The following is a 25,088-nucleotide window of genomic DNA, read 5'->3' on the forward strand; positions in this document are numbered from 1 at the left end:
CTTACCTCCTTGCTTCCCCGGATTTGCCAGCTTCACAGCTCCTTCTTCTGAGGGAGTAACTGTAGCTGCAAACACACCTCCCCTCTCTGAGGGAGTGACAGCAGTCTGCTTCCCTGCAGCTCCCTCTGCTATCAGCTTCCTGGCTTGATAAACTCAGCCCAGTTCCTTCCTCCTCAGCTGGGCTCCCTTATTCAGCCAGGGGATTACTTACACCACCTGATTGCCCTCAGCTGTGGCCTGTTTGGTTAGCTGGCTTCCTTCTTACCTTACATTAACCCTTTCAGGGCAAGTGTGGGTGAACACCCCATCAACATGGCCTATCAGAACACTCACATTTTTCTAAATTGCTGTGGTCATGAAATGTGCATTGAAGTAAAATGTAAGAGAAATTTCCCCTCTTGAATCCACATGGCTGATCTGAGTTTTGTTATTCTGCTTGCTCTGCATGCACAGAACTCTGCTTGATGCGGATGGGAATTCTGTGTACTTCCAGAGGGCAAAATACAGGGGCCCAGAGCCACCTATTGGAACTGTAAGGAAATTTTTCTCCTCACTTTCAGATTAAAATGGATTGTAATGATTTAATATAACTTTCATGTGGGAGAATTACATAATGGAAGGCATAAGTGCTAAATGACAAGAAGCCACTTGTGTGTGTGTCTCTCTCCTGTTGCAAAAAGCTATTGCACTTTTGTCTAAATAATTAAATATTCATTGGACCAGGGAGAGGGGCTGGCTCTGTGGCCTCTTGGTTAAGGCATGTGATGACCTGAACTTGGGTCTCACACCTCCCAAGTGAGTGCCCTCACCAACAGGTTATTGGCTATTCTGGCTGGTCTCTGTCTCTCACTCACTCCCATACTCCCAGCCACCCCTGGACATGAGAAATCTTTCCAATGAAAGTTTCATTGAAACTTACGCATTTCCATGAAAACATTTGGTTTTGAGTAATTGACATTTTCTGAGGAGAAAGAATTAATTGAAAATTTCCCATCCAGTTCTAGTCAAGACCATACAAACCTCTTTACATAGGAGGACAGTATATTCCAGTGGGAAGGTTAATGGAATGGAAGTTATGAGGCCTATGTTGTATTGCAGGGTCTACCATTGAACTTCTGTATAATCTTGGAAAAGATACATCAGTTCTATATTTCAGTTTCCCCATCTGACTGGGGTAATGACACTTGCATCCCTTTAAGTAGTGTGAAATTTATGTATGAAAAGCTCTCTATAAGAACTAGGTTTTATTTATTATTATATGTTTGAAATGAGCCTTGTACTAGAGACATGCTTTTGATTTATGTAACACTTATTTATAAGGCTCAGTTTAATCCTGCTGAGTCATTTAAAGATAAGGATTTTATTGGCAAGACCTGCTAACACCATATAAAATGTCATGTGTGCACTATTATTTCTAAATTGGTCCAAGACAACAATGGTCCTCATCAATTGCTTCTCAGTATGGCAAAAAGTTTATTTAAGCCTCTTTTGTTCATTATCTGACCAATTTAGCCGCAATATATATTTATTATATATTATATTATATTATATTTATATTATATTATAGCTCAGTATGTTAAGTCCCCTTTTCTTCCGAGTGCTATTTCAAGTACATCAGTAGTTTTAAATTGGACCCAGTGCTACCTTCAGCTATGTGGGTACCCATCCCCTTCTTGTAAAACTGGTCACAGGAATTTGTAGCTTTCTTATAAGATACATGGCAGAAGTGTGATACCAAACAATCCAATCTATTGCTAATTAAATCTATCTATGGTATTTATAAGGTACTATCACCATCCTATGTAAATGCTGAACAAATTTATGAAGAAGCAAAACATTGCAAGGCAGAATTTTACCACACTGTCTGTATGTCTCACTTTTGAATTCCACTTGTCTACTGATAAATACAGTAAAACTTGCTGGTATGTAGCCTCTTCTGTTTTTCATAACTGAACTGGTTGGTTCTTTCTTTCATGTTAACAGCAATTCAACTAATGAAGGAACTAACATAAAGAAATGTTGCAAGGGATTCTGCATTGACATCCTGAAGAAGTTATCTAGAACTGTGAAGTTCACATATGACCTATATCTGGTGACCAATGGGAAGCATGGCAAAAAGGTCAATAATGTGTGGAATGGAATGATTGGTGAAGTAAGTTCTGTTAGGTAAAAGAACTCTTAAGTAAAAACTTGGCAAACAAGTGTTTTGAATTCATTTGGAGAAATATGGTATACCATGTGTGGGTAACGTTGTTGGTTTCTTCTCTTTCTGGATCAGGTGGTCTATCAGAGAGCAGTTATGGCTGTAGGTTCTCTGACAATTAATGAAGAGCGTTCAGAAGTGGTTGACTTTTCAGTACCATTTGTTGAGACTGGGATAAGTGTCATGGTGTCAAGGAGCAATGGCACGGTTTCTCCATCTGCATTTCTAGGTATGTTTTTTTTTCCTCCTTCCAGATCAGTTTAATTGCATTTCCATAGACTTTGAGAGCTTTTGCTATACATCACCAAGAATCTGATTGCATTGTTCCTCATTATTTGCTATGTTATGTTTCCAAGTTCTAGGGTCTTTTACAAATGGTAGTTCAGATCTCACCCAAAACATGTATCTTACCAATAGTCATACAAACTAGATCTTACAAGTATTTTGTGAAAATCAACACTGACTGCACTTAAAAAGTTCCTGTTGTTTAGAACATTCCTATCTTTTTGAGAGAGATTCCTTAGATTTAAACATGAGAATCAGCACTATCCCTCCTAATGGAAAGCTCTTTCTTTGTAAGCACGACTACTGTGGGTAAGTTACATCCACCACAGCATTTCTTTTGCTGGTTTTATCTTTGATTAAATTCAAGTTCGTTACTTCCCTTTCAATAATCCATGTTCTTCTTTCCAATCAAATTATGCACTTGGTGGTATCATTTAACACACACAGAATTTTTTTCTAAAATATTTTCCCACCAGCCTGTAACTTTTGCTGAGGCTGCTTTATTATTAGCTGCTCACCTGGGGGCTCCCCTGCTATCCTTCGCACACCACGTGGCTGGGTTGGGCCCATTATAATGTAACTATATGTGATGTGAAGATCCACTTAGTTATTTATTCTATATTTGTTGTTCGATGCTGCTTTTTGCTCTTTTTAGTTTGCTTCTGTTTATTTTTTAATTCTACACCTCATTGCCAGACTGTTTATATTATTTAAGTACATTCTGCTTAAACTATTGTTTATAGCCCAGCTTAGCTGCATTGTCCTGTTCTGCCCTTTTCCTTATTTCTGTTTTACCTAGTTTAATTTGAGGTGTAGTATTGCTGACAGTCTTGGACGTTTTCTGTCTAATATTTATTTCTGATCAGAAACATTCGGAGACATTTCAGTACCTCTAAGAGAACTTCTCTGATATTGTACCACATCTCCTCTGATCTGTATTTCAAATTGTATCTTAACTAGGTTCTCCCAAGTTAAAACTTATTCAGCCTATGTCTTTTTTTTTTTTAAAGCAACATCTAAAATGATCTCTGGGTTCTCAGTACTCCTTCGCCTTTAAAAACACATCCTAATCCCCTTTAATTTTTACATAGCTCTTACGCCAATTAATATATGAATATTGAATATATAAGAATAAATAACACAATATAAATATATGTGAATAAATAAACAAATATAAATATATGAATAAATAACACAATATTTATTATAAACACAATCTGGGTTTCTTAAAAGGGCTCCCCTTATGTCTATCTACTTCCAAACTGACCTGGAAGTCTCCAACACCCCTTAAGAAACTCTTGTTGTTTTGCTCACTTGCTACACTATTCCAGCAAAAATATTCTCATTACAGATGGGTATGATCCATCTTATTTAAATAAATAAATCTCAGTCCATCACTCCCTCTTTAAATAATCTTTCAAAACATGTAATTCAGATTTAGCAAAATACACTTGCTAAGAGGCTAGGCAAAAACTACTACTACTTACCTTAAAAAACCTGTTCCAGAGATTAAAAATATAACTTGCGAAAGGCCATCTTTGCATGTGGTAGAAACATGTAGAGATGCCTGCTCAATGGAAGAAGAGGAAAAAGTAAAATAAAAAGCTCTCTTCCATGTTCAGTGGTCACATGCCCTTACATGAGGCATTTGAGTGAATGGCCTGTCCTGTCTTATCCCTGCAGCAAGCTGCCTATATCTCCTGATGTGTCACAGGCACAGAAATTATTATAGATTAACTCTACTACCCTCAATAGAGTTGAAGATAATCTTCATATTTGTAACAATTATGGGTATAAACTGCTTCTCCAGGCAGCAAATCCTTCCCTTTTCTGAGCATGGTAAAAGTTTTCCTTAAAACTTCAAAGTTGTCTGTAAAGTCAGAGATTTACCTTTTTTTCCGTCCACTTTGGCTTAGATAAGATAAGTGTGGGAGAGAGAGTTGGATATGTACTTCAGCCCTGATTTAGCTGAATCAGGACCTTAGTGGTCATGTTTATATAGGCACATATAACTGAATATATAAACAAACAATTAAAAGATGTTTATATAATACCAAAAAAGTTGTGATAAATCAAACTAAAATTTGCTGATCAATGTGAGTGCAGGTTTTGCCCAGTGAAATAGAAAAATGCAGCCTTCATTCTTGAATTGCAACTCTACTTTAAGATGAATTATTATTTTAATTGTATTTAGCCTATTTAGAAGCAGCAATCAAGGACAGCTTGCAGGTTTTCCTTCTTTCTTTCAGTCTTCCAGTCAAACTGACCTCTTGTTACATATCATTACATAGCTAGTGTTTTGGTGGTAAAAGCTAATTTACAAACAGTTGCTAGACATTAGAATTCTTGTTGTGCTGTGACTGGTTTAATGAACTGTGTTTCTGTTTCTCTTGTCTGTTTTGCTGCAGAGCCTTTTAGTGCTTCTGTCTGGGTGATGATGTTTGTGATGCTTCTCATTGTGTCCGCCATGGCTGTCTTTATATTTGAGTACTTTAGTCCTGTAGGATATAACAGGAACTTAGCAAAAGGGAAAGGTAAGCTTTACACTTTACAAAATCAAGGACTATGCAAAATTACACACCTCCCTCCCCTCACTCCTCTCAAAACAAGCAATAAAATTGAAGCAATATGAACAGCTCTACAACTACATTTACTTTTAACTAAAATGTTTTATCTGGTTGAGAGCTTGTTGTCATGTTTCACATTAATATAGTGTAATGAAGTTGGTGAATGAGTGATATTATGGAAAATCACACTGCAGTAATGTGGTGGTCAAGATACTCTACTAGCCCCAGAGTATCGATATAGAAAATATTTGGAATTAATTTGTATCTTAGCACATAGGAGTCTGATTCTAGTTTCCTTGCACTCCAAGCCCCCATTGACTCCTGGGAATTGACTGGGAATTCAAACTCGCTGATCTAAACTAGTGCGGTTTTCTGCGTAATTTTTAAAAAACATGGAGATTAAACAGGATCTAGTACAGTCCTTGTAAAAAAGATAGGATTCCCTTGCAATAGGCTCAGCTCTGAAAGGGGATGCTTGGAAGGGCCATGTTCCTTACAACGTAGTGTGCACAGCTGTATGCTGAACTTGCTCCCTTATTTCCAAAAATATTTGATTATTTCAAAATATACCACTACATCAATTATTATAGGGAATGTACATTTTTCAATTAAACTATTTTAGTTGCATTTTTGCCCCAAGAATGAATATTTCTTGTAAGCGTTTATGCTGTGCTGTGCATCTAACTTTGTTATTTTACTTTCAGTTTAATAGGTTAATTTTTTTAACTCACTACATCACACATACTTTATTTTATAGTTAAATATCTTTCAACTCGGGGAATACCATGGGGACTATTATATGCTGACAGTATATTCTAGTGTGTGTCATAGGTCTGTCAGGATGCTCAGATACTATGACGATGGGTACTCATATAAGAAGTTGAGAAAGTAGGTAGATTACCCACTTCTTTGGTGAATTCTAAATATTCATGGTTAATAAACTTTTAGGAACATATGACATTTTTCTTCTGGGTTTTTCTCAAAAGAATTTAGAATGTATTTTCTGAAGAGATTCCCTATGAAAACCACAGGTAAAAGAAGCAGTTTAGGGGCAATATTTCCACTCTTTCCACCTAGCCACATTTACCTAAGTCTTTGATGTCATGTAGCTTTCATAGTTCCATCTTTATAAAATATTAACAAACCCTAATAGATTTAATAGTTATCATCTATCTTAATATATTAAGTGTTATGAATGTTATTTGCAGAGGAAAAACCATATTGTATAACAGTCATACATCTGCTGATGAGCAAGGATCTTCACACTTGATGTAACATTAAAATAAAGCGGGCGTGACTTCCTGAGGTCCCAGTGATTTGAACCTGATTTGATGCCTTTGAAAATCAGGCCATGTAAAATTAAACAGATGTCACTATATAATTATCTAAAAATCCTGGAGCCTTCTCGGTAGTATACATTCCTGGTTTCTGAGAACATTAAACACCATACATTGTGAAGGCCAAATGATTTAATGTAGCATTTTTTTAAGTATTAATCTACAGAGAAGTAGCACGAGCCATAAGCCAGATCCTTCCATCTTCACTGAACCTATGCCAGTCCTTCCATTGATTCCAATTACACGAGTCTTAGAACCATGAGGATATTTGTGTGGGATTGTCCTACTCACAGAAGCAAGGGTTGCAGAATCAGGCCCCATAGTAGTGCAGCTTCCAGTGACAAAAAGAACAATGATAAAAAACCTAAACTTCAGCTTTTATACCCAGCTTCGCTTTTCTTGAATGGCTTATGCTTTTCTTGTCTCCACTGCTCATAAAGTACATTTTATCCACACTATCAGCTCAGCCTTTAATGGCCTTGAAAGGTGCTTTCATAAACCAAAAGTCAGTTCCATTACATATATTTATTGCACAATATTCTCATAGTGCCACTGCAGTCAGGGAAGCAGATAATCTTTTCAAAAGTCATTCTGTTTGAATGTAACATCAAAAATTAACAGTGTAGTAAAGGAAGAGTTCTGTTGAAATGAGAGTATAAATTAAGTTCATACCCATTGTGTGAGTAGGAGTTTATTGCTTTAGAATGTTTCTTTTACATCCTATTTGTTTTCCTTTCAATATTTCTGTATATTGTTTAAGTGTTTAAAATGGTTGATAGCATTATACAGAAATTAATTCTTGTAAATCAGACTTCAAAAAAAGCAAGTCAAGCAAGTACTATTAATTCTAGTGTTGATTAGGAATTTTTTGATTCAATTGTTTTTGCATTAGGAAACCCAGATTCTCTAAATCTGAAACTGTTTGCAGGAAAGGTCAGTGTTAGCTAGTTTCCAGTTTAAAGAAAAATAGAAGGAAAAGTTTTTTTGAAATTATAGTGATGTCCCATGTTGCCATTCTTTGAAACAATGTTTGATTTTTTTGGAGGGTTCCAAATGTTGTGTTGATAAATGTAAGTTAATTTATCATATAAAAAGTTGAAATCAAAATGAAACATTTTGATTGATCTGTCCTGATTTTTTTTTTTTTTAATTTTAGGTTTGCAAAAGTTGAGATTCTGACTTTTTGTGAAATTTTTTCTACATTTCAAAACTTCTTGCAGGACAGGAAACAGTTTCCTACTCAGCTCTAATTAAATCGAATTTTCTAGTAGCCTATTGACACAGGGCTATACAAGTAAATGATTTTTAAATGGATAATATCCTTGCTGGCCCACTTCTCTTCCTGTTTGAGTATAGGGATTCTATGTTGGCCATTTTTTCCCACATCTTTCATCTGAAGTGAAAAATCAAAACTGATTAAAAAAGTGACTGGTTGGGTCAGATTCTTCCCGGTAATACTTCTCTAATCAAAGTGGGAACTAACTGTGCATTTTGAGGAGGGAATGTATCCTGTTAGCCCTGATTCAATAAGGTACTTAACATGTGCCTAACAGGAAGCATGTCAGCAGTTCCTTGTAGTAGTCAATGGGACTACTCGTGCTTTAAGTTAAGTACATGCTGAAAAACCTTGCTGACTATGGGCCTTAATGATTATTCAGAATGGAAACTTTCTTAACTGTGATTAAACTATTCAGCTCAGAATTTAATTTTCTGAATGTAAATAATTAAGTGGGAAAGGCTTTGCATTAAACTAGTCAGTAGAGTTTATAATGTCAAGAAGCGTCATTAAAATAGAGCAGAGAGGACGAAGTCTTGAATAATATAACAGAAATATTTGTATTTACTTATAAAACACTCCTCCCAATGTATTGCATTTTAAATTTTGATTGCCATATTAGACTAGCAGTATGGTAAATACTGTGGCATAAGTTTATGTGAGAGAGATATCCCCCCTTCCTTTGCATCTCATCCAAACCCAACTTACAGTGCATGTTTTCAGTTTTCATTTTAAAATTGATTTTGGGTAAACTCTACTTTGAAAAATGTTGGAATAACGTGTTAACAAATATGGAAAGAACTGCAATTACAGTATTCAGTACAGTGGTTAAAGAACTGAAATTATTCCATCAGGAATATAATGGGTTCATACTGAAAGGATTTAAACCACCCATTTGAGAGTATTTTGTTAATATACGTTGTATTTTAACCCAATTGAACTGCAGTCAAGTAAAACTAAAACGACTGTGCCTTTTGCAATTACAGCTCCCCATGGGCCATCCTTCACCATTGGAAAAGCAGTGTGGTTGCTCTGGGGCTTGGTGTTCAACAACTCTGTGCCTGTTCAAAACCCGAAAGGGACAACCAGTAAAATCATGGTGTCAGTTTGGGCCTTTTTTGCTGTCATTTTCCTGGCTAGCTACACTGCCAACCTGGCTGCATTTATGATTCAAGAGGAATTTGTTGACCAGGTGACTGGGCTAAGTGATAAAAAGGTAGGTGTTCAAGTTCTGAAAAGAGACCCAATCTCCATTTTCCAATTCATTGTACTCGGTTAATCAGACATGCTAGATGCTAAAAGTCCCTATCAAGATACAAACTTGCAACCGCTGCTTTCAATGAAACTATGTGACTTCATATTAAACTTATTTCTTTATTTAAAAGCCCAGGGTCCAAATAATAAAAAAAAAATATAAATCTCTTTTTATAGAGGCTTTATATTCTTTTTCTGAAGGAAAAATATGCAGTGAAATGAAGTCATGTGAAACTAAGTTGTGTGAGTCATTAAACTCATGTTCTTTGAGTAGATGCAGCTGTGTATTATTCCAGATAGGTGTGCATGTGCCCAGCACACTGAAGCTGGAGAATTTTGCCTAGCAGTACCTGTAGAGGCGGTGCTCGCACCTCTGGTGCTAGGTTCTCCCTTTACTGGATAGGGGCAGCACCACTCCAACCCCTTCTTAGTTCCTTCTCACCGCCTGTGGCTAGAATCGGAGCTGCCTGGTGTTTTCACCTCACATTTTGGTCTCTGTTTTCTGTGAGTTTTTTCTCTACGTAATAGTTAGATAGTAGTACCTTAGGTTGAGTAGTTGTCTGCCCTGTGTGGTACCCTCACCAGGGTTCAAGCATTATCCATCATGCGGGGGCCATCCCCAATGGTGATTACCACATAAAGTGCTTGTGTCTCGGTGAGGGACACGTTAAGGAATGGTGTTCCAGCTGTAAATCATTCAAAAAGAGGACTCAGGTGGCAGAGACTTATGGCTGAAGCAATACCTTCTGGAGCAGGCTGGGACACCTACTTCAGCACCAAGCCCTCATCTGATCAGCAGTTGCCTTCCAAACCGGCAAATGCTGCTGCTTCACTTTCAGACCCTATTGTTTCCCCCAAGAAGAAGAGGAATCATTCTCCCTTTTCTGGGGCAGCGAGGAAGAGGTCCCATAAGACTACTTAGGACCACTCCAGGACTCAGAGAGACTCTTCCAAAGAGGAGTGCTAACCAGTACCATACTGTAGGAAGTCAACATTGGTTCCAACTCATATAATCAAGTTCATTGGACTCTACAAGTTTGAGAGCAGTTCTGCTGGCTGACTGATTCCATGCAATTTTACATCTATGTCTGGAATTTCAGTCTCAACCACAGCCCAAGTATGCCTGAGGTTGCTAGGCCATATGGCTGCATGCACACAGGTAGTGCACTTAGCTAGACTTCGCCTTCATCAAATATGGCTGAAGTCAGTCTATCATCCAAATAGTCATCCCTCGGGCAGATTGGAATCCTCCACTGATTCTGGACTCCTTGTGGTGGTGGATGGTTCAGGGCAATATGTGCCAGAGCATTCCTTTCACTTGGTCCCCAGTGACCAGGACTATTGTCACTGATGCCTCTGTAATAGGTTGGGGAGCACATCTGGGGTCACTAAAAGTTCAGTGCCTGTGGTCAGAACAGGAAGCATGTCTGCATATCAATGTCCTGGAGCTTTGTGTCATCTGCAATACCTGTCAGGTCTTTTAAGATCACATCAGGTACTCAGCAGTGCACATCTCTACTGACAATACCACTGTGATGTATTATGTGAACAGACGGGGGATCACACTCCAGCATGCTGTGTCAAGAGGCAATTAGGCTCTAGCAGTTTTGCATCAGCAAAAACATTAGCCCTGTGACCAGTCATTTACCTGGGATCCAGAATCACCTGGTAGATCACCTCAGCAGAAATTTCTCCCTGAATCACAAGTGTTTTCTGAAGCCCAACATCCTGCCATCCACCTTTGCAGTTTGGGGCATTCTATCAATCAACTTGTTCATCACAAGAGACAGCAAGAAATGCCAGATGATTTGCTCCTGAAGGGTCTCAGTCTGGGCTCTGAGCTGGAAATTAGCACTCCTGTATACACCCCTGTATGCTTTTTCTCCAATTCTGATCATCTGCAGGTCATTCTGAAACTGAATCGTGCCAAGCTCATTCTCATTGCTATCCTGTGGCCAAGACAGTGCGAGTTCTCAGACCTCATCACGTTACTGAATGGCCCTCCCATATATCTTCATATTCATCCCAACCTCCTGATTCAGGATCGTGGTCAGGTTTTGCATCCAGCACTCAGCTCCTTGCCTCTCATCATCTAAACATGCTGCATGTTTAGATGATGATGAGGAACGATGTTTGAAGGCCGTCTGGAAAATCTTACTTAACAGCAGAAAGCCCTCCATCAGAGTGGCCTATTTGACCAAATAGGTTCTCAATGTGGTTGTTAGCTCAGGGAGTTCAGCTGAAGATGGCTTATATCCAAGACATCTTGGAGTACCTGTTACACTTTCAGTCTTCTGGTCTTTTACTTAGTTTGTTGAGAATGTACCTGGCAGTGATTTTGGCATTTTATCCACCCATCCGTGGGAACACAGTGTTTTCAAATTCCATGGCAGTGAGGTTCTTGAAAGGAGTCACTCATCTCCATCTGGCAGTGAAATAACTGGTTGCTTTGTGGGATTTTAATATTGTCTCAGCGGCTCTTATGGGGCCTCTGTTCAAGTCGCTTGCAACTTCTTCTTTCTCTCTCTTGTGTCAGAAAACCACTTTCCTTGTGGTGATAACCTCTCCAAGGCAAGTATGTGAGTTGCATGCTTTGATAGCAGAGCTGCCTTATGTGCAATTTCCAAAGACAATGTAAATCTGCGGCCACACTCTACGTTTTTATCTGAAGTGGTTTCTCAGTTTCATTTGAACCAAGTGATATATTCACCAGTGGTCTTCCCTAAGCTGAGTTCCACTCCACATGAGCTGCATTTTCACACACTGGATGTCAGGCAATGTTTAGCTTTTTACCTGCATGGGACTGAACCTTTCCATTCTTCATCTCATCTGTTTGTGTCATGTGCAGACCAAATGATGGGGCAAGCAGTTTCTTCACAGTTGATCTCCAGGTGGATAACTTCCTGTATCATGACAGCATACAAAGTACCTCAGACTGCACCTCCTCAAAGGGTGTGTGGTCATTCCATGAGGCCCAGGCAACACTGATGATGTTTCTAATTGACGTTCCTATAATGGACATTTGCAGAGCTGCTACTTGGTCCTCTGTACATCTGTTTACAAACCACTCTGGTATTACTATTGCATCCAGATCTGATGCAAATTCTGCAGTCTTTATGTAAAAAGGCTCCTGCGAGTACTGCTTGTGAGTCACCTGCATAGAATACGTGGCTGCATCTACTCGAAGTAGAGAAAATGGTTGCTTACCTGTATTATGATGTGGTCGTGTATTCCACAATCCAGCCTCCATCCCCTCTGCACTGGAGCCTGCACTCTTGATGGTCAGTGTGAAGGAACTGAGAGAGGCTAGGGTGGTGCTGCCCTTATATCCCCAGGGGACGGGGCTATAGCCACAGGGCACAAGTGCCACCCCTACAGGTACTGCTAGCCATAATTCTCTGGCTTCCATGTGCTGGGTGCGCTCCCACCTACATGGAATACACATCTGCATCACATCTCGAAGAACAACAGTTACAATACTGGTAAGTAACCGTTTTTTCCCTTTTAGATAAAACAGATACTTCTGCACAGGTTTAGAAGGATGAAAAATTGCACCATGAAGACATGCAATACGTATTTTGTTAAAGGTAGAACATTTGAAGACTATTTCTAAGAGTAGTACCAACAATGTAATTAACTCACAAAACCATTACCAAAAGTCAGTGATGGGAACAGGGAAAAAGAGAAATTATTTTAAATTGCAACACAAGAAATATTTGATGCAGACATTTTTATGTTTCCCTTTCTTAAATTGGAAAGAGTGAGAGGGTGATATGTAGCAGATGTGTTTTTGTGATAGCACTCTGCAGTTGATGTGTAAATCTTCATAAATGTGACACTGTGTCCCACTGTGTTCATGCAAGCAGCTTTTCCTAGTACAGTACCTTTTGATCAAATCTCATGTTAAATTTTGAGCAGTATGGTGTGCTTTCTCATTTTGCTCTAACGGAGACAGGACAGAGGATTTGTACCCAAATACTTGGATTATGAGAAATGAACACGTAAAGTTATTTTAAAACTACCATTCAAGGGAACACAACAGCTTAAATAGCTGCATTTCATACCCAGGCCCTGAACAATCCCCAGAATTTTCAGAGATAGAAAGAGTTAATTGCAGCCTATGTAGATGGCCATAGGAAAGACTGATAAGAAACAGAATGAGCAGGACTAATTTTGTTCTCATAAAGTCATAGTGTCTCAAATTTTTTTGGAAGAATGTAAAGAAGTTCCTTAAAGATACTTTTATTTTAAATAGTATAAATCATTAACAGTGAGACAGATAAATGACATTTTTCATTTGAGGAAAAAAAATGGAACTGGAAAAAGCTGCTCTCCCCATTCCACTCCCTATCCCGCTTTTGGTGCAACCTGGAACTGAAAGTGTCGAAAGATCTTAGATTCAAAGTTCTGGCCAATATGGGTAATATACATGTCACTGGTCTTGGCCATCAGCTAGTGATTTCAGTAGATCTGTGATTTTCTATATGGGTTTTGTCCTTCCCTTCCCCAACTCCTCCCCAAAAAATAAATAAACCTTTAGCCAGAAAATGCCAGTAATTCCTTTCCGTATTGCTACTAAAAATGTACTTAGTCTATGGACATGATTTTGATTTTACAATCTTTAGATTCCCTTCTTCCTAACCAATAGATATTACATAAAAGAGGAGCCACATCTTTTCAGTGAATTTGTAAAAGTATCTAGAAATCCTGAAAAATAAAGGATTGCTTCAAGATGTTCTTTTAGATATATACATTTCCTCCCACCCCCTGCCTCCTGAAATGTTCTCAGACTTTAAAGATTTAAAATAATTAGTGTTTAAAACAAGTAACCATGGGTTATGAGGGCAATAATCCTAATCATGTTAAAATAAATATATTTTTCTCTCTTTGGCGCTTTGGCACTCATTGGTAAGATTCCCTAATGCTTTTCACATAATAGCCCAGGAATTATCATTAGTGGTTTTCTTTAGAGAATTCAGACCCTCAGCAAGATTTGACTGGGGGGGGGGCCATGGGAGAGGAACCAACCAACCCTGAAACTCAGTTCAAACAGACACTGCATAATGAGCTGAAGAAAAACTCCAGTAGTTTTAAAGACCCAATAAAGAGATGCTCTATAATTCTGTATTTGTTAAGAGATGGACATAAAGAAACTCATAAATCCACTTCACTATGAATTCTTGGCTGGTGAATCAATACTTTTTTGTTTTGTTTTGTTTTCTCTAGTCACAATTGAAAAGTCAAGCTCCTTTGTCAATATTGTCACTGCAATGAAGTGATCCCAGCCAGGCACTGGGGTTGTTACTGTCAGTTCCCTTGGTGATGTATTTATAGAGGAGAGTCAGGAGAAACCTATCCCTCTTTTGAGCAGTTGTCCCTGACTCTCAACATTCAATAACTTCCCATCCAAGGAATGTTTTATTTCTCCCTCCTCCTCCTCTTTCTTTTGCTAAATATATGGTGACAGGCAATTTACCCTTGTCCTCGGCTTTGAGACCTTTGTGACTCCCTTCTCTTTAGCATTCTTGTAAATGAGTCACTGAATTCCATGTGATTCTTGTCGCACCAGAAGTACCCGCACAGAATGTACTGGAAGTGGGTGTTCAGAAACTTCTTCACAATGCTCCAGGAGTTTAGAAGAAAAGAGGAAATTATGTTTTGACATCCTTTTTTATTTAAAAGGATTTTTAAAAGCCTCAGTGTACTTTTTGTATAAACACAAAGTAAGTGCAAAAGGTTGGCATTCCGAGCAGCTGTTACTTATTATACCACAGGATGCCTTTTTAAAAAAATATGGGGAAGATTATTGAACAACAGTAGAAAATTATGGGTATTTTTCCTGATGGGCACCTTAAGGGGCTCTAGCATGTGGTCTCCTCCACGGCTGGTGGCTCCATTAGTTTGTGACCACACTGCCTTTGTGGTTGCTAGTTCCATATGGGCCTTGTGCTCAGGGACTGCATGTAACTGGCCTTGCACAACAGACACAAGATGGGGAGAAGGAGAGCCCAGATATCTGCAGGTCATGCAATCTCTTTTGTAAGATGTAGTGAACACTTCCCTCCCATCCCCAAGTGTAAGTATCCCAGTGTGCTGTAGCCTTGGCCAGAAAAATCACCACTGGGTGGGTTGGGTCAGCACAAATAGGTACTGTTTTGCCCAGTGCCCTCTCTCCTTGTCCTGCCCCTTCCACTTGCTATTAGAACAACACAAGATATGTCTACGTAGACAGCCTGAGTAGACAAATATGCACGAGCTCTGCCTGAGCTAGTGTGCTAAAAATAGTGATGTGAACGTTGCAGCATAAGTAGTGGCACAGACTAGTCACTCAGGTACAAGCCCACCAGATGCCCCAAGTCTATACTCAGGTAACTAGCCCATGCTGCAGTGACCATGCTGCTATTTTTAGTATGGTAATTTGACAAGAGCTAGCAAGTGTCTGTCTGCCTGGGCTGGGAGGCATGCTCCCAGCTGCAGCAGAGACATGCCCACAGAGTGTCATCAGAATTGTCAGATGAAAGCTTCTGTGTGAATTTTTGATAGCCGTGACTTTAACGATACTTTTTGTAATTCCACTTTGTGCTGTACTGGTAAGAAATAGACTGGTGGCAGCATATCTGGAATCCGTCTCTACCGTGGTGTTTGAGAAGGAAGAGAGTTCAAATGTGGGTATCATCATGCAGGCCTGATATCAGTCACTTGGATGAAATCATCTGGAGCAGAAAGGCATATAGATAAAAACAAACTATAAAAATGAGAATAAGACTATTCTCTCAGCTCAGACCATTATACATGTGTCATGGGGGTCCTAGATCAGTGGATGAGAGGTTTTGGTTACTGTATATACTGCAGTGCTAGTAGCAGGCATAATATGGGGAGTTAAGAATGGATTGATAGCCTTTTGAATAATAGCAAATGTCCGTTTACAATCAAAATGGAAGTTTTCTGCATTTAATTTAGAGATTTTTATTAACAATAAAAAAGAGCTGAAAATACTTCACAAAAGATCTAAAAAGAAAATTGCATCCTGATAGCTACCATATATTCCAATTCCCATCAGGGTGCTTCAGAATGATTGAAAATATATAAGAACTTGAGTCTAAAAGCAAGGCGTGCCAGAAGTGAGGCTTTTTGCTGCCTTCTCAAACCCATGCTTCGTGGATCTTTGATGCAATCACAGGTCCTATATGCTTCCTCCCACCTATGTCAGTTCATAGAATAGATATTATTAAAAGTATCATTGAAATTTTCAAATTCCTCCTTAGAGCTGGGGGAACTATTTGCAGTACATTTATTCATTGCATTTAGCTCTTTTCCTGTTTGCAGAGCATGAACAGACCATCACTTCTAAAAAAATTTAACTCCTTTAAGAATTTGCTCTTGGCTAGCAATACTTGGTTGAATGTTTTGTGGCAATAAAGTCCAGCCTATGGATTCTTCTTGAACGATTTTCTTTTTTTGAGTTTTAATATTAGCATTTCAGTATTTGAGTTGTCTGATTGGTCTCCTAAGTCACATGTTATTTATTCTGTTCTTTGATTGAATTACCTGTACTTTATAAGCCATTTCTGCCCTAAATAAATGTTTTGGAATTGAATTTTGTCTGTCAGTCTGAAATTCATTTCCTGCAAACAATCCTATGAAGACAGCTTTGCTCATATGGATCTTCATGAAAAGTGAAAATAGAGCAAAACTTCTTGAGAAGTCACCAAGGCATTCAAACAATTTTTTCACTTTTTTCAACTCTGCTTTTATACATTAGTATTATGAGTAGAGCTTGCAAAAACTCATCAAATTTGAATTTTCAAAAAATTTCAATTATTCCAATAACAGCAAAAAAATTTCATTGAAATTTTAAAATCTGAACATTTTTGACCAGGAAATTAAACCAGCCTTAGTACTTGAGGAACTAGTCATACTAATTTTAAGACACTAATTATAAGTCAAACAAATACCTGGACCTAATTCTCCCCTCAGAATTTGACTGCCACAGACATGTATGGAAGTTGTGGGCATATATCCGGGAGCAGAATTTGGCTCAATTCTGCTTACAAAATGCAGAAAGGGGAGAGCAAGAAACCAGTTACACAAAGTATGAACTAAAGTGTAAATGTCTGATTTTAGGGTAAGCCTGAATCAACTGGCACAGATAAGGTAGGGAAATAATCCTTTAAACAGGAAAGCAGTGTGAATGTGCAAATAGAAATATACAGGAAGAAGCATATTGCAACAAAATTAAATGAAATAAAGTTATTTTCATTCTAGTTTGCCATAGCCTTAATTAAAATGAAGTATTCAATTGCAATGTCATCCCATGAAAAATATACTGCAATAAAGAACTATTTTGAGTCTAAAGCCAAGGTTTGACAGAAGTGAAAATGTTCCTATAGCAAATAGTTTATAGGCAAGCCTATTTGCAGTCTGTCTCACAGTTGGCATTGGACCCTGGGAATTCTTGCTGTACCAAGAGCAAAATTTATGAAAGAAAGCACTACCTCTGTGGCCCAAAGGAAGCAAGTGCTGTATAAATGAATATTGGCTGACTCTCGCACTATATGGGAGATGGATTGGGACTCTAACTTTACAGAAATAATACAAAGAGCATTTTACCATTGAAACTGTGGAGTGAGGATCCTAGATAATGTCTTTCTCACAATTAATTGCTTTTAGTCATATTAAATTGAAATTCCTCATTAGTCAAGTTACTTGAGTTTAGGGCCAATTTTAACAAAACATTTTAATTAACCTTCACTTCTGGTAACATTTCCTTACAATGTTATCCAAATGTTTACTCAGTCTGCAACCCAAAAGCCCAAAGAGCTACTGTTAATCCCGTGGAAATACTGAAACATTCCCAATGTGATGCCTGTCCATTCTGTCTTTCCTAGCTCCATAGCTTGTCCCATTATTTAACCCTATCCAGAGTCTCTTTGAAAAAACTCCTCGCTGCCAGTAAGCCACCAACCCCAGGCTCATAAATGAATTACTTTTGTCTTTAAGTCAAAGGTCCAGGCTGAGCTTAGATATGCACTATCCCAACAGGGATTGTCAAAGGCATTGTTCAGGGAGACAAGGCAGCTGCTGCTGCACTTTTCAAAGGGTGCAGAATGAACTTCCATCCACATGAAGGCAGCTGCATTGTTTCAAGCCAATTTCCCTCCCTTTGACCTTGCCCTCTCCCTGTGGGTTGGCAAGCAGGCTGCAGGTGCTAGTCTGGTACAGTCTTTGTGGTCCCTTGTGCCAGAGGCCAATGATAGGGAAGGCTCCTTGCATCCTATGCTGTCTCTTGTGCAAAATCTCACCGAAAACTTACAGAAAATAAGAGCATATGTATGGCGAGGACTTCATTTAAGGGTTGTATTTTTAGCGTGGCTGGCAATGGCATATCACCTGTCCATCCCCACTGCATTGCTTGCTCTTTTTTTTAGCTTTTGTTTTTTGAGGGAGGGACTGGTTTTCAAGGGAGGGACATCCTCCTGGTTCCAGTATCTCAAACCTCCTGTGGTCAACTCAGCTGCCATCACGAGAAACCCTGGAGGTTGTGAGGGAGCAATATAGAATGTCAGAAATGCACTGATGTCACTTTGGATGTGAACATTTTCATACAGCTCCACAAGTGACAAGAGGGGCTTTTGCAGGAGGTGTCAGTCCAGCATGGCGGAAACACAAGTTGTCCTTGAAGCAGGTGATGTGGAGCTTTTAGCTGGACAAAACTCAGGCCGTCTATGCAAATTATTTAACAGGAGATCAATCTGGTAGAGTTGTCTCACTTAGGCCATGCGTTTACTTGTCTCTTTTGCGTTTTTCTTTCCTTCTCTCTAGTTTCAGAGGCCATATGACTATTCACCCCCATTTCGATTTGGAACCGTTCCAAATGGGAGCACAGAGAGAAACATCAGAAACAACTACCCAGATATGCACCTCTATATGACAAAGTATAATCAGAAAGGCGTTGAGGATGCATTGGTCAGCTTGAAAACTGGGTAAGCATTTTTTATTTATTTTAATGAAAGCTGCAGGCTTTACGGAAACTGAGGAATATTGATCCACACTTATAATGATAAGTGCCTGTCAGATACCAAACCTTGGTTCTGGCTGAATGGTTCTTCTTCTCAGCGATGAACTTTGTAACCACAGGGGAGCAAAAGCTGTCTGCACATAATATGTGTGCCATTTTAATCATGTTGGAGGCTGTAATACCAAACATGTGGTAGGTTCAAAATGTGGAATTAAAATTTCTCAAATTGAGAAGAAAAAAAGTACAAATCAATATGAAAACCCAAACCATAATATATTGGTAATATGCCCAACACTGAAGAAGCATGATTTGTGACAATCTGTTCTCCACTCTCTCCCTCCCCATGGCAGCGTTTGCCCTCTTATAGGAAACCCTCCCCTCTCCCCTTGCTACCGTTCTGGAACTAGCCTTTTAAGTTTGGTAAAGCCAAGCAGGTACAACCTTAAAGTGGCCATTTTGCGACTGGCAACCCCCCCCGCCCCTTCTAGCTAGTCTATACCTTTTAAATGTTCCTTTTCTTATTGCTGATGACCTAGCATTGCGCATTCTCACAGACACAAACCATTTGATTTTGTTCTTCATAAAATCTATTGGGATGGGATGGACTGCAAATGTTGCCTAATTCTTCTGCCAACATTGTAACAGCATCAATGTCCTTATTCCTTAAATACCTTAATTTGGATGTTGTTGCAGGGTATGCACACCCTGTCCCCATTTCGGGGCCGGGTTGTGATACCACTGCCGTTACAGTCTCCCCGACAGCCTCTTGGCCGAAAGTGGCCAGAGTCACTGCCAGCAGTCCTTATGTTCAGGGCAGTGTGGTCTAGTGGTTAAAGTCGATATGACTGCCCTCAGGTGTAGGGCACTATGGCCTAGCAGCCAGGGTCCATATAACAGCCTTTGGATACAGGGCAGTGCGACCCAATGGCCGGAGTCAATATCGCAGTCCCTAGGTACAGGGAAGTGAGGCCCAATGGCCAGTATCCAGGCAGGAGGAAGGGGCTGCCACTGGTGCGGGGGGGGTGACAGCCCAAGCAGAGAGGCCCAGGCCCACCCAACTCTACCGAGCCTCGACCCAGGGCCATGACGGTGGCAGAGTACTCTGCCATTGGGTCAGCGGGGACTCCCACTGAAACATGCTTACTTCACTCAGGTGGGAGGTACCACTTGCACATCCTCCTTGGGTCACTTCCTACCACGTTTCCAGGCATTGTAGTCCATTGGGGTTCCCGGGCTCCTCAACATGGGTGATTCCCTGCGGCTCCATCAGCCGCAGCCCTCCAGTCTGGCTCTTAGGGTCTCCAGTTCCTGCAGGCAAAGGCTGTGATGGCTCTTTGGCTGGCGCGTCAACCCAAGGTCCTTCCCCTCCGGCAGTCAGCCTAGAATGAGCTGGGTTGCTCCCTTTTATACCGAGGCAGTAGTTGGGGTGTGTCCAGCACGTCTGGGGGGCCAGACTTCCACTGCCCATAGTGTGGCGTTAACCCCCTCTTGTCCAGTGCAGGGTATGCACACCCCGTCACAGATGTAAACACTGTACACTGCCTTCCTGTCTTTGAACAAGTCTTTTCCTCTTTGAAAGAAAGGTTGATCTCCATCCATTTGCACCCTACAGGTGTGTCTCACTGCTTGCATATCACATACCAGTGCATATTGCTACAGTAGCAACTTCTGAACAACACAACATTAGTTGTGATCATTTTTTATAAATGCAGGGACATCTTCAGAATTTGACATTTTCTTTCTAAAACCTGATTAAAACTATCAAAATTAAGTATAGTAGAAGATGGAGATTGTTCACTTTTATTGATGTTTCAATTCCAAATGTATTAATCAAATGAGAGGTTCAGGTTAGCCAAAGATTGAATTAAGTCGTGGTATATTTCCACCAGTGGCAATCTCACATCTTACTCTAATGCATATCTTTTCTTATAAGTATTTAAAGTTAGTATGGAAACTAATTTTCCTGCTACTGTTTTAACCTGTTACTTTTGTTTGGGCCTCGTTATCCAATCAGAATAACAGGTGCCTATCATTTTAATATACATCTCCTTTGTGTACTGGTAGTCAGTTGTGTTATGTCTCTTCTTATGTCCAGATGCTCAAGTCTCTCTTAGCCTTTATTTGTACTCTAGGTCCTGTCCTATAAACTTTTATCATTTTTATTGCTCTTTTCTGAACTGTTTCCAATTTGTCAATGTCTTTTTAAAATATCAAAACTGAAGGCAGCACTGCAGCTTATGTCTAACCAGTGCAAGTTATATGTTTGCTAGTTTATATTTGTGTTGTGAAGCATGATTGGACAGCTGAGACTAACTGCTTGCTGTATGAAACTTCCTGAAGGTAGCTACACTCAGCAAAAGTCTTTCTCTTGGCCAAAGATTGTGTATTTGGGTTGTTGTGTGTACTTGCAGGGGGATTGTACACATTTTATACAGTGTCGTTTTTGCTCCAGCTGCTTGCACTATAAAAGACTCTAAGACGTTGCTGTGAAACACAAATAAAACACCATTCAGGTGATGGTGTGTGAAGGCAGTTGGCTGGTTGCAAGGAAATTCTGAATACCCACTAAAACTCAAAACTGATTCCTGTTGCACCAGCTGTTCCTTCTCCCTACAAGATTTAATCCTCTTGACAGCATAAACTATTCATTTTCATAGACTTTTCCCGCAGGAGTTTCTTTTCCTCCTCTAAGTGATTTCTCAACCTGGACATTCCTAGGTGTCTACCCTGCTTCCCTTGAGTGACACTTTTGCAGCAGATGGTGCAAATAACCTGCCATGTACAGTATTTTCCAGATCAGTATAAGACAACTGTTACATACAGCTTAGTTCTTTAGTGTTTTGTCTCATGGCATCTAAGGAAGGATTAAAAGGCAAGTGAAAATACACCATCAGCTGCTGAAGTTTCAGACTACAAAAGTGTCACTTTTTCTTTGATTATATCCTAGTATCTATCACGCCAGCAGGATTATAGCACCACAGTCAGAACGGGTTGGATATTATTTCCCCTGAGACTCTGCAGAACAAAAGCTGCAGAGGGTCCAAATCAGTGTTATGATTGTGGACACTCACTCTGTTACTACAGAACACTGTATTGCACCCAGCCAGCACATCAGTTGCTTCCCGTTATGTTCTTGAGTTATATTTATGTCACTTGTGTCACCTGTAGTCAGGAGGTCCTCTGTTACCACATCTCTGCTGTTACATACTCGGTATAGAGATGGCTCAATCTCAGTGAACTGACCTGCCCCTGTGACTCCATTCCCTCTTGTTTACTGGCTTCTGTTGCTTCCCATCTGAACTCCTCTTTATGTTCATGTTTATTAAATACAATGTCAAAACAAAACCTACAATTTACAGTCACAATAGGTTTACAGCACACAAATACAAAAAGAAAACAGCCAAACTTTTCATACCCTAGACTATTCGTCCTGAGAACTAAAAGGTCAATTTGATTGATTTTTTTGCTGAACTCATCTGTTTTTTTCTCAGCCATTGCCAGCTCAAGCCTTTTCTGCAACTGCCAAATCTCTCTCTGCCCCTTTGTCTGCCATTTTATTTAGCATGCCATCTATTTTCATGGCCTTCATGCCCTCATTTCTGTTTTAATTCCTGTGCAGTCCAGTTTCACTCCTTTCCACTGAAACCACTGTCATTCAGGTCACCAGTGAATACCTCCTGGCCAAGTTCACGGGCACTTTTCTTCATACTCATCCTCTCCAATCTATCTCTTACCATCATCACACTCCATTCCTTTCAGCTTTTCTTCTTTACCCTGGCAATGTGGACTATGTGTTGTGGGATGACATTTCCCTTGGCCAGCAAACCAGGGACTGAAGCCAGGGGCCCCCAGAGCTAAAAGCATTAGCTGCTTGAAGGTTTAATGCTCAGTTTCTTTCTTTCTTTCTTGTCCCTATATTTGTATTGTACTGTCAGTGTCTAATTAGCATGGAAAGCTCCTTGGGGCAGGAGTCTGGTCTCCCTTAATACAGTAATGAATACTTAGTACTCAATACGTATCTAACAATAATGGTGTGGTATTTTTGGCCCACATAGAAATCAGACTAGAAAGTGGCCTCTTGTGAGATATCAGTTTGTTTTTTTCAGACTCTGAAGGTTCACATTGGCTTTGAATAAGCATCAGCTTTTTTGTATACTTTTGTGACCAGAACTTCCAAATCATTTGAACTTTGACCATCGCTATTAGAAATACCATAAAAACAGTGTTCATGTTGTTTTGGTACTGACATTTCTGGCCAGGTAGCAAGCCAATTTCCTCATGCAACAACTGTCCTTCCCTCTCTGTGCCTGAAAGTTGTTCCCATTTCCCTGTGCTTAATGCAAAATAAGACATTTAAATACCACGTATTTTTGTATTAAGCAGCCAGCAGACCTTATGCTATTTGCTGTTTGGGCGTTGTCTATAGCTATGTAGATATTTGAACAAGGATGTGAGGGGTTTTTTTCAGTTTTCAGTCTTTGGGCATACAAAATGGCACTGCCACTTCTACAGGTATAAAGAATAATGTGATAGTTCAGTAGGAAATTATTAACCTAGGCACTATGACTGACTTTTAATTATCATCATGGCATGATCTAGAATATGTATTGGGACGTTAGCTGTTCTGGGTGCCTCTTGTACCTGCATGCTGAGTGGGATGCTATGATGAATCATATGCTAGCCTTTGGGACCCAATCCTACCACACAGTGTGCAGCCCCTTTATCTTCTCAGCAGGTGTCCCACAACATGAGACAAGAGTGCTGGAACAATTTTTATAGTGGGGGTGCTAAGAGCCATTGAACCAAACTGTAAATCCTGTATATAATGAAAACCACTTCAAGCCAGGGGCTGTGACAGCACCCCTAGTTCCAGCACCTATGCCATGAGATTTTCCTTACTCTCATTTCTCATTATTCTCTCTCATTATTATGGTAGCTGAAAGTCCATCTTTCCTTTAGAAGCACTGGCAATTGGAAGTGACAACATGGGTGATTGCAGGAGAAATACAGTCTCACTTTATCCTGGAAGATAACATGTCACTGCTCTAATCTGCCTCACTGGAATTTTCTGTCTTAAAGCAGCATACAAAATAGTAAATGTTCTTGGTGACAACAGAAGTCTGTGGAAAATTCCCCCCAAACCGGCAGCATTTCTGTGATACTTTTATTTTCTAGTCGATTTGGCTCAACTCCTACTTTAATACCAAATGTTATAGCAAGACGTAAGGCTAATCATGTAAGTGGTGTTTGATATATTAGGTTATTAAAGTAAACTGCTGCAGGTCAGAGGCTGATGCAAAGGAGGAAGCAGACATAGAACTCCAGACACACAGAATACTATAAATTTATTTTTCTGCATTAATAATTTTGTTTATTAATCAATAAAAGATGATAGACTAGAAAAGACCTGCAAAATACTAAGGGATGGTTCTCTAGTACACCAGTTCTGCTCCATTGTCACTCCATTAACTTCAGTAGATTTTTACAAAACGGAGATGCTAGTCCTTCATTCATTTTAAAATGAATTATAAGAAAACAAAAGAGGTTTGCTACTTTGCAGTCCTCTACAATAGTTATGAAAAATAGACTCCACAGGGTGTTGGTCCTGGTCTCTAATTTGGACAGTGAAAGCTATTGGTCTGGGCATCCATGACACTCAGCAGCCCATTCCATTAACCTTGTCCAGGGCTTTGTGTGGCAACACTGCAGTACACACACCATCTGTAAATGAGAGAGGCCAGGAGTGTTGTAGTGCGTGTGTATGTATGTGGGCACACAGTATCCTGAATTTTTAAAAAATCCACTTTGTGTTTGCTACAACTGAATCTAGTCTTTTTTCCACCATCAGGGACACTACAAGGGCTGGAAGAGCCAGAAAACAAAGCTTTTAAAAAGTAATTGCAAAAACACCTATTGTGGTACTTGAGCTGACTGGTATTGGTTTAGAATCAGGTCTCAGGATAGTTAATTGACTGTCGTGCTCACTCACTGGATGGAGGATCAGATTTAGGATTGAGGTTCAACGTGAGATCCGATTTACACAGAAAAAATGTTTATTATCTCTATCAGCCCTCCTGTAATTACTACTTGGAACTTGATTAGAGTAATTTTCATAGCATGGACAAGAAGCATGACTGCAAGCCTCAAA

The 25,088-nt window shown here is 39.6% G+C and overlaps 1 protein-coding gene across 3 annotated transcripts in view; it reads left to right on the plus strand.

Moving 5' to 3' along the window:
• The window catches only part of GRIN2A (glutamate ionotropic receptor NMDA type subunit 2A), a 291,808-nt gene that overhangs the window by 212,931 nt on the left and 53,789 nt on the right, over positions 1–25,088 (plus strand). For all 3 annotated transcript variants that reach the window (XM_043524160.1, XM_043524162.1, XM_043524161.1), the window contains 5 exons: positions 1,984–2,152; positions 2,279–2,432; positions 4,897–5,022; positions 8,655–8,884; positions 18,745–18,905. In XM_043524160.1, the coding sequence (XP_043380095.1) occupies positions 1,984–2,152; positions 2,279–2,432; positions 4,897–5,022; positions 8,655–8,884; positions 18,745–18,905 (840 nt within the window). The remainder of the gene's footprint in view (positions 1–1,983; positions 2,153–2,278; positions 2,433–4,896; positions 5,023–8,654; positions 8,885–18,744; positions 18,906–25,088) is intronic.

The sequence above is a fragment of the Chelonia mydas genome, chromosome 10 (genome assembly GCF_015237465.2).
Source record: "Chelonia mydas isolate rCheMyd1 chromosome 10, rCheMyd1.pri.v2, whole genome shotgun sequence".
Classification (NCBI taxonomy): Eukaryota; Metazoa; Chordata; order Testudines; family Cheloniidae; genus Chelonia; species Chelonia mydas.